General features: G+C 41.6%; 2 protein-coding genes across 14 annotated transcripts in view; one reads left to right on the plus strand and one right to left on the minus strand.

The window, feature by feature from the left end:
* Positions 1 to 6433, plus strand: part of ALK (ALK receptor tyrosine kinase) — a 290599-nt gene extending 284166 nt beyond the window's left edge. For all 4 annotated transcript variants that reach the window (XM_052682078.1, XM_052682056.1, XM_052682046.1 and 1 more), the window contains 4 exons: positions 437 to 571; positions 1133 to 1223; positions 2448 to 4487; positions 5646 to 6433. In XM_052682078.1, the coding sequence (XP_052538038.1) occupies positions 437 to 571; positions 1133 to 1223; positions 2448 to 3152 (931 nt within the window). In that variant the 3' untranslated portion in view covers positions 3153 to 4487; positions 5646 to 6433. The remainder of the gene's footprint in view (positions 1 to 436; positions 572 to 1132; positions 1224 to 2447; positions 4488 to 5645) is intronic.
* A 210-nt stretch (positions 6434 to 6643) lies between these two features.
* Positions 6644 to 13111, minus strand: part of CLIP4 (CAP-Gly domain containing linker protein family member 4) — a 48447-nt gene continuing 41979 nt past the window's right edge. For all 10 annotated transcript variants that reach the window (XM_052682179.1, XM_052682210.1, XM_052682197.1 and 7 more), the window contains 6 exons: positions 11974 to 12114; positions 11439 to 11573; positions 10167 to 10290; positions 9462 to 9523; positions 9020 to 9092; positions 6644 to 8508 (listed from right to left, as the gene is read on the minus strand). In XM_052682179.1, the coding sequence (XP_052538139.1) occupies positions 8187 to 8508; positions 9020 to 9092; positions 9462 to 9523; positions 10167 to 10290; positions 11439 to 11573; positions 11974 to 12114 (857 nt within the window). In that variant the 3' untranslated portion in view covers positions 6644 to 8186. The remainder of the gene's footprint in view (positions 8509 to 9019; positions 9093 to 9461; positions 9524 to 10166; positions 10291 to 11438; positions 11574 to 11973; positions 12115 to 13111) is intronic.

The following is a 13111-nucleotide window of genomic DNA, read 5'->3' on the forward strand; positions in this document are numbered from 1 at the left end:
CTTGTGAACTGAAAGCAGAGGGCTTGTCCAGAAGAATCAAGTCCCTGGTGCAGTTACTTCTGCTTATAATGCATCTTGGCCTCACCTCACCTGCTGTAGTGCTGAGATAAAGCCAGGGTGAAGGAGGAAGGTCGCTGGGGCTGTGGGGAGGCAGGAGCCCAGGCTGTGTCTGGAGGGGAAGGGGCTGCTGGTCAGGGCACAGCTCCTCAGCAAGCCCATGCAGAGGAGAGGATGGAGACACCCTCTCTGACAGAGCTGAGCTGCTGCCTGAGTTTCCATTGCTGCTTATAGCTCTTCTGCAATTTCACTCAAGATGGTGATTCTCAAGCAGCCAGACAGATGAATGCTCTGGAGGGGGTTCCTGTCGCAGATGTTTCCCCTCAGTGATGATGGTGGTCATTCCTGTATCCTTCACTTTGATCCCTTCTCTATTCAGGTCCTTTGGCGTATTGCTGTGGGAGATATTCTCATTGGGATACATGCCTTACCCTAGCAAAAGTAACCAGGAGGTTCTGGAATTTGTAACCAACGGAGGAAGGATGGATCCACCTAAAAACTGCCCTGGCCCTGTGTATGAGATTCTAACTTTGATGTATTCATGCAAACAGGTTTCTGTTTTGAATGCTGTTCTCTTCTTAAAAGCTAATGACTTTTTAGATTGATTGTGGTTGATCTGCCTCACTGAGCTTGAGTGCCAGTGACTTCTCTAGCAGTTAATTTTTCTGTCTTCTTCGTGGAAGAATTAAGGCATCTGAAAAAGTAGAGGCCACTGCTTGTTTGCTCAAAGCTGGTGCACTAATTCTGTCTTAGAATAGCTATGAAACTGCAAGTATGTAAGCTTGGTCACAGGTAGGAAAAAATGGGTTCTATTATCTGTTCCCTTACCCTGCCTTTATTGAATTCCCCAAGGGATTTCAGGTGGATGAGTTATTTTTCTAATGGGTGCAGATTTCACTCTGGCAGCCATATTTCTGTAGTTAGCAGTATTATCAGTTGTCTCACCGTGATGTCAGACCCCCTCTATTTCTTAGAAGAGTGGCAATGTGTGCTCATGGTTTCTAGGCTGCAGTGGCTTGCTGTTACATACTAACACAATGTACAATTTATGAGATTTCTTGTTCTGCTCTTTCAGATACCGCATTATGACCCAGTGCTGGCAGCACCAGCCAGAAGACAGGCCAAACTTTGCCATAATCTTGGAGAGGATCGAGTACTGCACTCAGGTATCTCTGTTCATTCATCTCCCATAAGGTGGGTGAGGATGTTTCTAGTTGACGAGCAGTTTGGCAAGCCAGAGTGTGAGACGAGGAGGTGGCACTGCATTTCTGCAATCAGCAGTCCAGAGGGACTGATGCCAGAGGCTTGCACAGCTCTAGAAATAGCAGACCAAATAGCTCTGCTTATGCTTATGAAGGCACAGATGACTAACAAGTGAAAGACAGGCCAGCACCTGCATGTACTTCACGTGCTTTGTGTCAGCTGCTTCGTCCCAGTGTTTAACTCTCAAGACATGGTCAACACTGAGCAGAAATGGTCCTGGCTTGGAGTACCTTTTCCAAGTGGGCAGCTGTGGGCAATTTTTTGGCTCTTACTGCATTGGAGAAGGTAGATAGAGGTAGCATTATGAGTGGGATTGCATGGCTAGGCGGCAGAGAAAAGGGTATGTCTGGTTTTCCATCTTGAAGTCTGAGCTTTCCCAATTTTTGTTTTAACCACTGTTTGTAGTTCATAAGGAGTGGAGTAGTTTGGAAAACGTTTTGCTGCCTGCCTCAGAGTATGCAATTATTTGCCTCAGACAGCTTTCTTTCCCTCAATATCTGGGAGCCTTGATCAGTTTTTCACGAGAGTTTGGATCCTGGAAGATATTTTTCTCTGTTATCTATAGATCGCCTTGGTGTCTGGTAGTAGTTATGAGTTGCCTAGACCACCATGTTTCCTTCCTTTTAATTTTCAAAATTGCTTAATAGTTCAAAACTTCTCTCTCTGTGGATTTCCTGTATTGTCTTCCCACTCTTCCCCTGTTAAATGGAGGCAATGCTTTCATGACTGAAACTTTCTCAATATTATCTGAGAACGTTATGAACTTTGAGATGATACAGCTTGCAAAACAACATTCCCACAGGAAATTTGGCTGGACAAAAAAAAAAATTTTATTGTTTTTGTGCTCTCTCCTCTTCTCCTCTTCTGTGTGAAGTTTTAGGGTTCTTTTTTTTTTTTTTTTTTTTTTTTTTTTAGAGAGAGTTCAGTTTTATGGATATCTCATTGCCTCTCATGGCTAACTGTTATTTTGCCAGTGTCCTTCACATGCAGGATATGGTCTTTAGCTGATGGGAAAGATGCTTTCTGATCACAGCATGAACGTGGTCAGATATCTCAGTTTTTCAGTTGAGTACAAGTGTGCATTATGGCAGCAGACTTGGAGAAATTCTCATTCTTCTCTCCTCCAGGACCCAGATGTCATCAACACTGCTTTGCCAGTAGAATATGGCCCGTCGGTTGAAGAGGAAGAGAAGGTAGCGATACGCCCAGAAGATCCAGAAGCAATTCCTCCTCTGTTGGTTTCCACGCACCAAGACAGAAAGGATGAGAAGCAAACCTTGCCATCTCCACCACCCCTGCCATCAGCCATCACTGCAGGAAAAGCTCTAGGGAAAGCAGGATCCTTGGAGTCATCAGTCCCTGGGAAGGTGCAGGCAGCCTCGGGTGGGGGACATATCAACATGGCCTATGCCCAGTCCAACCCCCCTTCTGAGCTGCACAAAGGCCGAGGCTCCAGAAACAAGCCTACCAACCTCTGGAATCCAACCTATGGTTCCTGGTTTGCAGAGAAGCAGGCCAGCAAAAACAAACCTCTGCTGGAGAAAGAGATGCCTGAGAGGGAGAACTTAGGACATGAAGGAAACTGTACTGTGGGGCCCAACATAGTGACTGGCAGGCTACCAGGCTCCTCCCTGCTATTAGAGCCATCCTCCCTAACAGCAAGCGTTAAAGAAGTGCCTCTCTTTAGGCTCCGTCACTTCCCCTGTGGGAATGTCAACTATGGATACCAACAGCAGGGCTTGCCTTTGGAAGCCTCCACGCCATCTTGTGCTAGCGGTTATGAGGACCCCACCCTTAGAAACAAGAGCCACATATCCCAGCAGGGGCCCTGAGAGCCCTCTACCCTCTTGACTTTCCCCCCTGTAGTCCCAAGCCTTGAAGAAATATCCTGTTACCCACTACACCACGAGCAAGTGATGTGAGGCATTACCTTCTATTTGTGCCAGCTTGCTCTAGAAGTGCCACCTTCGAACCTGTAATTTCAAATAATCCAAGAGGCTTCAAATCACCAGAGCCCCAGTACGGTAAAATAAGCAAGGAGTAGGGAGGGAGGGTACAGGAAACAAATGTTAACTGCAAGGCCCAGCTTCCTGTTGCATTAACTCATCTGCATGGTTGTTGTCATGCCCTTCCTGTGAGCTTCTCTCAGTTCTGCGTTCTCTGCTTAAGCGTAAAGCCACGGCTCGCTGCCTTGAATGTTTCATGTCTGGGATTTTCCATGCCAAACTTACGGTTGCTGAGGAACACTTGGAGAGCACCTGTAATTGGCAAAGGCCAGAACAGGTTTGAGGAAAGCGTCCTTTGTCCAAACTGAAAAAGGAGATGACAACTTTGGATGGTGATGCAATGGTACGTTCCCAAGTTCCAGCTACAGTCTTGTCTTTGAGAGTCCTTGAATGCACAGCGGTTATGGTGTCACTGGCAGGGCAATAGGAAGACTGGTCAGATTACATCACTTGCAAGAGACAGCAGGAAGCACAGAGGATGGGTTCTGGCTTGGAGCAGGGGTGGTGTTTTTCTGTGTTTTTTTGTTGTTTGTTTTTTCTCCTGTATTTAAATACTGAAACGGAGTAAAACCCATAAAATTCCTTCTGTTCTACAAATGAATGTCCTTCATCACAAACTTGTGCGTGTCAAGTGCAACCAAAGTGAAGCTTTAAAGGACCATGGTTATGAGAGAAACTTTAACTGTGCCCTGAAGATGGACTGCCACCTGCGTAGCTCAGACATTTAAAGTAACCTTCAACATACCCTGTACAAGCAAGAACAAGATAAAGGCAGAAGATGACATCGTGCCACAATCTAGATACCAGATACTGTCTGTAATTGAAGGGCCGAGAGCCCTTGTTTCTTTAACAAAATGTGTGTATGATAGTGGTTTAAAAACAAGCACTGCATTGACTCATTTTGTACACCTTGTGCATGACAAATAAGTGTACTGTCAAACCATAGACGTAGGCAATTATTCATGTGTAAAGCTATGCGTTAGTAACTTCAACTTACGGTTGTAAGGAGCTGTTTTAGCATCAGTGCAGTCTGAAAAGGAGGTGCCTATCTCCATAGAAAGGAGCCTCCTGAAGCGTCAGCAAAGGACTATGGAGGTGTTCTTCAGTCCAAGAAATTTCAGTGAAGTGATTCTGAATCTGGCCCTGGCTCCAAAACCCGAGGTAAGTCAGCTTCCTGTCTGCTTAAGGAAATACTGTTATTCATATATAAGAGCAATCTTCATTTAAATGTTCTTGCTTTCTCATTTTGAAAGAGTTGAAGCTCCTCATTGTTTTCTTTAGCTCATCTTTGCATAGGAGCACATTGTTTTGCTCTCTTATGTGTCAACAAGGAGCAAGCCTGCCCTGTGTGCTGATGGGCATTATAAAAGAATACACAAGACAAGGGAAGTTGCAAAGTAGGCAGTAGTTGCATTGGTTTGGGCTTATTTTAATGTAAAAAGCATTAATAATGCCTGATTTCCTCTGTCAAGAAAGTAATGATTTCCACCTGAGCAATACTCGTTACTTTCCACCTCCAATTAGCTGGGGCTGTCCTGCCTCACGTGCCTCTGAGCTGCACTTCTCTTGCAGTTGTGCACTGGGTAAAGAATTACTTGCAGGAGTTTATGCGGAGCTGGGGAAAGGAATTAAGAGGCTTTTTCTATGGGCAGTCCAGGACAACTCCAGAAACTTGGCTGAGTGCTTTAAGGTAGAATTTGTAGATGATATTTTAGAGGTGTGATTAGTATAGAGACTGTGTGTGTGTCTGAAGAGCTAATTATTTGTCATAGTTGTTAGTGATGAGTTGATGTCTTACCTTCTGTACCAGGAGGTCTTTAATAGCATTTATTTAAGTGTTTCTGACACAAGTAGTAGCAGTCAGTGTTGGTGTCTGTGTTCCAGTTTCTACCACTTTCATTCCAGCAAATTTATTTTATGTGTACACCATTAGCAGAAAATTTTTGTCCAGTTATTGTCCAGTTAGGAACTGTGAATTTTTAATCTGTCAGGAGAGATGCACCTGCCCAGATCTGAAGCCCCCGAAGGGGCTTAGGCCACTCTGAGCTTACCTGACCAAAGAGCATGTAAATCCCAAATCCTTTATTAGGCCTCTCCACACAAAGCTTAGTGTCAGAGAAGAAAAAGCTGAAGTGATTCTAAATCTCTTGCAGGTTTTTGTCTATCACTTTTTCCTTTTATTTTCTTTAAGCATTGATATAATTTTTTTTGAGCTAGATAATGCAAATTTTTGAAGTGTGGGACAACTTGACAACTTGCTTTCAGACTGTTTCTCTTCTTTCATTGGCATTCCTGTCTTGTGTTTTTCCTGCTCTGCAGTGGAAAAGCAGGAAGCAGTATGATCTCCAGGATGCACAGCATGAATGGGAAAACCCTGCATCACCACTCTCATGCTCTGCAAAGCACTTATTTCTCTGTGGATGTTATCAGTGTCCTATAGACATTAGGTAGGTTTTCTGATCCAGTGCTAATTTGTTAACTGCTGAAGGTCAAGTAGATTGGGCTGTTTATCTGCCTTTCTTGTTGTATTTCCATCTTTGGTTTTGCTACTGACCCTTGTTTCTCCATCGTGCCTGGAAACAAAGCAAGGCATGGAGGTGGTTCTGCTTCCAGAGGGGTGGAGGATGGACTGGTGGTGGGAGAGGGTATGCAGTGGTATCTTGGCTCCCCTCCAGGCATGCTCACACCAGGTGAGAGGTCTGTGCTAGGCCATGAAGGATTGAACTGTGCATGTTTGCTCCTCTTACTGAGCCTGTCTGCTTGGTGACAAGAACCTTGACATAGGTATAGTATAGAACTGTCTCTCACAGCTGCAAAGACATCACAAAGTGTCTATCCCAAAGTTAAACCTGTCATGAGAACTGTCTGAACTGTCTGCATCTGGCTTCTTTTAGTAACAGAGCTTCATTAGAGGAATGTCTGTCTCACCTACAGCAGTTTATGCAACACTGTTTATAAAGGAAGGGCCTGTGCACTTCAGGGATACTATGAAGAAGAATGCTAATATATGGTCATTGAGTATTTTGTATTGAATAGTGTCTTTGTATTGTAAACAAGTGTAGTGAACCAAAAGGCATGATGAAGACCAATAAAATGGCTGTAACTGGCTTCCTGTGTGCTGGGTTCTGTAGCAACTGCACAACCCTCAGAGCACTGCTGCTGGCAATCCTCTATGACAGAGCTAGGAAACATTAGAACTTCCATGTGGTATTCCATAGCTGCTGTTTCACACTGTACATGCCTGTGTAATCTGGACGTAGGAATAAAAGTAAGGGGATGTACGTACTGTATAGATCTCAGGAAGCTTCTCGGTGCAGTACTATTCACCAGGCTTTCATTTTACTAATACACCAAGAAACAGATAGTGGACAAAGTCATGTTCAGTATGTCACTCAGTTTGGTACATCTTCAAATATAAAGCACTGATTATTATTTTATTTTTTTTACATTCAAAATTTACAACTTTTATATTCAATTAAAAACGCCCCATAAGCTACAGTACAATATGCAGTATTTTAAATACAGCCAAGGAAAAATAGCTACTGTAGTATTTAAAATAACATAATAGCAGCAGAATTCTGTCTAAAAATAGGATACTAACTTCATTTAAAGTGTCTCTTCTTTCAAGTAGGTAAAAGCAAGCAGATCATTTAAGTATAAGATGATCATCTGGAACACAGAACCACCCTGATAATAGTGAGATAACGGTGAGCAATTAAAACACATTACATGTTTAAAACATGGACAAGTGCAAGCTGTTTTTAAAAAAGGCTGATATGCAAGTGATGTCACATCAACTTATGTTACAGTGCGGTATGTAAAATTATCTTTAATTCATCCTAAGCCTCTTACAAGGAATTTACACTGGAAACTGTACCAAAGAAAACCAAAAGAAACAGAAATAACTGAAGTGTTACTAGCTTGCTTGAAAACCCAGCCCATAACACATACTGCTGGCAGGGATGGCCATGCTGTATTTGTACAGACTACTGGACAGTTATGTTGCGTAGCTCCTCTCAGGGTTTCTGTGCATTTAAAAACTATGATACCTATTGCCTGCAGCACACCAAACCTTTATAAATGAGAGTGCAAAGTGCATTATTTTAAGGAGTGCTTCATATATATACAACAAATTTACTGCCTGACATGCACTACATTTGTGCTTTTTAAAGGCTTTTTACTTATTTGCTGCTTGCTAGGATCACTGCAAATACCTGCATTTATTTATCAGCCCTTTTGGATTTGGAGGAGACAATGGCAGGGGAAAAAGAAGAGGAGGGATCTGATAATAGAAATATCTCATAACTGCTTGAAAAAAAAAGAGGTTTTTTTTATTGCTAGCAGCTGGTATTGAAATTGACATAGTGCCTGGTGAACAGACTAATGTCACTCATTAACCACCCCCTCTGTTCAAAAGCAGGCAATGCACAAAGCATTATCAATTCATTACTACACCGAGGAAAATCGTTTAAATACTGCATGAATCATAAAGCAACTCTAGAGAACTTTAGCTGTACTCATGTTCTCCAGCTGGAGCATGATTCAAACAACACAGCATCTGAAAGCCAAAATGCTTTTGGAATTACCTTCTCAGGTAAGAGCTGTTCCATTAAGAGAAACAGAGCAGTGGTTTGACTTCTTAATGACACCAAACTTTTGTTTGTTTATATCTCTGTATACTTGGTGTGTGTGATGTGATATATATGTGTATATATATATATATAAGTACAAATATATATTATAGATATCTATCTATACATAAAATATAAATGCAGGTTTGATAATTTAAAAATAAGTTGGCATTCTGCATGGGGATCCTGTGTGCTTTAAATGTTTCCTATCATCTGAGCATCTTCTGGCTCAGCAGATATCATCCACGAGTTTAGCCCCATTGATCCCCCTGTAGGTGACCCTGCTCGGTCGAACCAAGACGCCGTGGTTCTGCTTGCAGGTGAAGTAACGCTTGTCCCCCACAGAGCCATCATTCTTGCCCTTGGCACTTCGCAGCTCAAGGCCAAGCCATATCCCCGGTGCAAAGTCTGTTGGACCAATGTACCTGATGGTGCCCATTTCATTGGAGCTGGTCAGAAGAATCTGCGAGCCTTCGTGCAGCTTCACCAGTCCCTCTGTGGTAGCTGTGCTGGGGTGGCTCCAGCTGTGCCGTGACACAGAGCTCTTGGATCTAGTTTAAAAAATAGGGGGGAGAAAGAGTCAGTGTCTTTCTATGAAACATCCAAGGCGCATTTCTAACTTAGTGCAGTGCGTAAGATAACTTGGGTTTAAGCTCAAATTACTAGCAAAACATATAACAACTCTAGTGTCCTAAAACAGAGGGCAGTCTGAAATACTTAAAGAATCCATGCCTGATTTGCAGTGTTCATGATAGGTGGTACAGCAGGCAGGACAAAGTGCAGTCCTTTACCAAGGCCTGCTGAACTCAAACAGCTGAATGGAAATACAAGAATACACAGCAATGAGCAACTGGAAAGTCATTTTGCTGCCACCTTGAATCCAAGGACTGTATCTTAGCATGCCCACAGAAAAACAGTAGGCAATGGCTTAATTTTGGAGGAAAAAGAGTGGGTGTATACAATAACATCTAGCACCTCGTGAGCACACAGATTTTCTTTGCAGCAAGAAGCAGTAAAGCTATCAGCCGGCTCACCCAAACATCTTAAAACCCAAATACTCACCTAGCAAAGGAATTTCTTCTGCTTATCTCTTTTTGTGAAGATGCAGAAGTGGTGCTTAAACTGCGTCTAAAACCTAAATGAGAAAGTTAATGAGCTATGTGGGATTTACAAAGATTTTTGTTTATGAGTCCCTTATCTCTGTTTTCCTTTATACTGCTCCCACTATCTTTGCTACACACTCTCCCTTCCAGTTTGGTAACTGATGAAACTTTTCATGAGTGTAAGTGTCCATAACGTGCTTCATATGTTCTGAGACAAAAGAAATTAAATAAACTGACAAGGGGTAACTGGAAGCAGGCTTTTCACAAAATAACCTTGGGTTCCTTGAAAATCTCATGCTTTCAGAGCTGTGACCTTAGTGCTGCAAGCTCTAATTAAGGAATGGTAGCCTACAGCAGGCTTCATAAGCTACATGGTAAATTACAGCATCTTACCCACCTACCTGGAAAAGAGTGATTTATCTTACTCGAAGTCTCTGCAAGAGAATCCATCGAACCTGTTAATCTGAAAAGCAATGACACAAAGACACCATTTCAACACAATTTTTAGTAAAAACTACTGCTGAGTACTTCTTGTCAGACACTGGTTAAGTTCTAATTGTTTTCCTTCCCCGAGCCCACCCAAAAGACACTAACTCCTTGGTGTAAGAAGACTGGTACGTAAGAGATGCGTGTGGTTAACGACTATACTCAAGTTACTTTATTCAAAGCATTTATCATTTAGAGGTGACGTTATCCCAAATTCTTGGGACTTCCATACAGTTAGCTGGAATGAAAATAGAATTTCCAGTCACATCCAAAAACAACTTCCTTTTAGAATTGAACTTTGCTCAGAGCATCAGGACAAGGTCAGAAAGGTAAGGCTGAATGAACACTGGCTGTCCTGGAGGTGAAGGCCATGAAATGAAAATACTTGAAGTAAATGGCAGCGAGAGAAATGGGGGAGCATCATTTCCAATTTATATTCTGCTTTCAGGAAGCTGATCTAAAAACCAGGAGATTTTTTTAATAAAGGTTACAGGCTTCCACTAACAGAAGAAAGATTATTTCTTCCCTATGTGCTCTTCTGTACTTCAAAACTGTTCTTCATGGGAAACATACTAAAAAAGCACCTGACAACAAAACACTACACCTGCTTCAGTGCTTACCTCTGAACACGAGAAGGAGGTGCAAATATTCCATAGCGAGGAAGGCAGCTGAAGTACTGGACACCACCCACGGAGCCATCATTCTTACCATGAGGCTTGTCCAGTTCAATTCCACACCAGAATCCTACCAGGTTTTAAAACAACCCAAAGATAGCTCTTACCAAAACACTACAGGCCTTCCTTTGTCTAGACACTTGGTATTCATTTGCATTAAGGAAACAGAAACTGTCTAGCTAGGTAATAACAATAAACAGGTATAGATCTAAAAATACATAACACAAAATAACTAGGCAAAGAGCTGTATCAGAATAAGTCTCTCAGCATTTTCATATGCATTCAGAAAAAATGTTATTTTACTTAATATAGAGAGAATAAAACATTTTGTGTGTACACTGAAATTGAATGGAATGGTATTGAATATAACAGTGGCTACTTGGACAACAGAAACATAAAAGAACAGCAGTAGATGTTCAAGTTTCCCTCCTCAGCCCTCTGATCACATGCTTTCACCTGGGACCATCAGCACTAAAATTTCAGTTCTGATAATAATTTCTTCCTTCATCTATCAAGTTCTAATTAATACAAATTGCAAGGCTGACAGTATGACATGGAGAGAAGGGCGTGATTCAGAACTGGCCAGCAGAACACGGAGCAGGCATCAGCACATTAATAAGCCTGATCATTTGTAACGAGTGATAAATGTGAGCTAATTATGTAAATGCACTAAATTTCATACTCCATTAGCAGGCCTTATGCTATTCATCCCCAAAAGACTCCAAAATTTAATTCAAGTCACTTGGTACTAAGGCTTTGGATAAAATGCTAATTCTAATTATCAGCTCATGGAGCACAGGAATGACAACTCATGAATTAGAAGGTCTCAATTTGTCAGATATTCTCCCATTCCTGTTTCCAGACATAAAGATCTGCATTGCAGCAAAAACGCCACCAAATACCAAAACAAATATTGCTGATTATGTATCAATCCAACAGACTTTGGTCTTACATCAATATGTACTGCTTTTGCATTAATTCTACAATAGATTACAATTATTCCTTTATATATACACATTGCTATATTGTTATACATAATTATTATCTTATTTATGTTTAGTTTATTATCTTATTTATGTTTAGTGAAAGATAATTCAGACAGAACTTGACATTTAAAGTATTTTGGAGGGAGTGAAGATAGAGTTCTTAATGTCCCTGTTCTCACGTGCAAACTATTCCAAACAATTCTACAACATACACAAAGAGTGCTGTAATTACCTGGTGCAAATTTTGTCGTCCCACAAAACCTAACAGTGCCTGTCCTCTGTCCTACTACCAGTACTCTGTCTCCAACCTGAATTCCTTTCTCATCATAAAGGGTTTTCCTTGGAGCTGGAGAAGAACTGTACAACCCTGTTAACAGAATAAGATTTGGCATTGTTAGCTTTACATCTTTAAGAAATTCTTCAGAGATAGTGAACCAACTGATTGGTCAAAGGTCTATCTTTACCACAGTGTATTTTAAACACATGGGAATACATACAGATTTTGCCTACAGAATTGCTTTGCCCCAGCATGAACCTCTTCTCAGCAGCTGAAAGGCACAGTGGCAAACAAGAGGAACATTTTTTCTGCTTGAAGATGTTCCAGAAAACTTTTACCAAATTGCAAAGCTTAAAATGTACAGATGAACTACTTCCTAAGTGCCTCTCCTTAAGCTTTTCCAATTCTGAAACAGCACCTGTTAAGTTTTACGTAAGTATTCAATGCAACAGTAACATTCCCTCCCATTTAACACAGAAACATACCCTACCGGCACTAATCCTAGATGAAGCAGAAGACACTCTGGTCAGTGGCTTTTTATTGCTGCCAGTTGAGTTCCGCTTCTTAGCGTAATTCTGCTTGCCTTCTAAGGAGGTAGTAGAAGAGGAAGAGCTGCTGTATTCAGGAAAACCTTGAAGAGACAAATAAATAGAAACAGTCCTTCAGAGATGATATTTGGGAAAGAACAGAGTAAGCAGAAAGGAAAGCTTCTGAAAGGAGTTATTTGTTGTCCATCCAGTGGGCAGAATACAAAGCGAAGGGTCAAAAATAGAGGGGTGTTTAGCAGTAGTTGTTATACAACCACCTGTGAGGAATGACACAGGTACATCTGATCCTCCCTTGGCAGAAAGGTGCTAGTTTAGTGGTGAAAGAAGTCTCCAAAAGGCTCTTCTTTCTTACTCTATGGAAGTTCTTGCAGAAGGCCTCAAGCAGATTTACAGTAGTATGGAAGCATCAATAAGTGATCATATCATGCTTCCTCCAGCATCCAGCCTATTAAAGGCTCGATGAGAAGCATAAGAAAGGTGATACCACATGAATGAATTATTATCTGGATCAAAGCCTACTCTATCCCATTCTATACTATATTAATATTAAAGTCTGCTCTATAAAATAAGAATGGGACATAAATCACTTTTTATATCCATTTGCAAACCTTGACATCTAGGCTGGCTGGTAACACTTATGTTCAGCTTTCATCCCTCACTTTCAATACTCTCCTTCTGTACTCTCCTGTCCCTACTACCTTCTGCACAAAGTGAGGCACAGTACAGACAGTCTCATCTGTGCTTCATTTTATCAATGTCATAAATGAAGATAATCCTGCATATCAAACACTGCAGAAAGTTGAGAGGCCTACGACAATCGTTTTTTGCAACACACCTCAAGATCAACACGGGATTACTGTATTCAGTAAGATTTAATCCTTCTATTTGGCAAAAACATTAAGATATGCAGAAAGACAAACACAGGGGGATAGATCAAAGCAACAGCTTTGGTACCTATGGGCAGAGGACAGAAGTCTGAAGACTCCTGAGGAACAGCCTGCAGCCATGCTACACTGAACAAATGAAAATGCATATTACTAAATGAATGATGACAGAACAGGAAAAATCCAGCTCCAAGTC

This window comes from Tympanuchus pallidicinctus, unplaced genomic scaffold (assembly GCF_026119805.1).
Source record: "Tympanuchus pallidicinctus isolate F22 unplaced genomic scaffold, pur_lepc_1.0 scaffold1, whole genome shotgun sequence".
In the NCBI taxonomy this organism is placed as follows: Eukaryota; Metazoa; Chordata; class Aves; order Galliformes; family Phasianidae; genus Tympanuchus; species Tympanuchus pallidicinctus.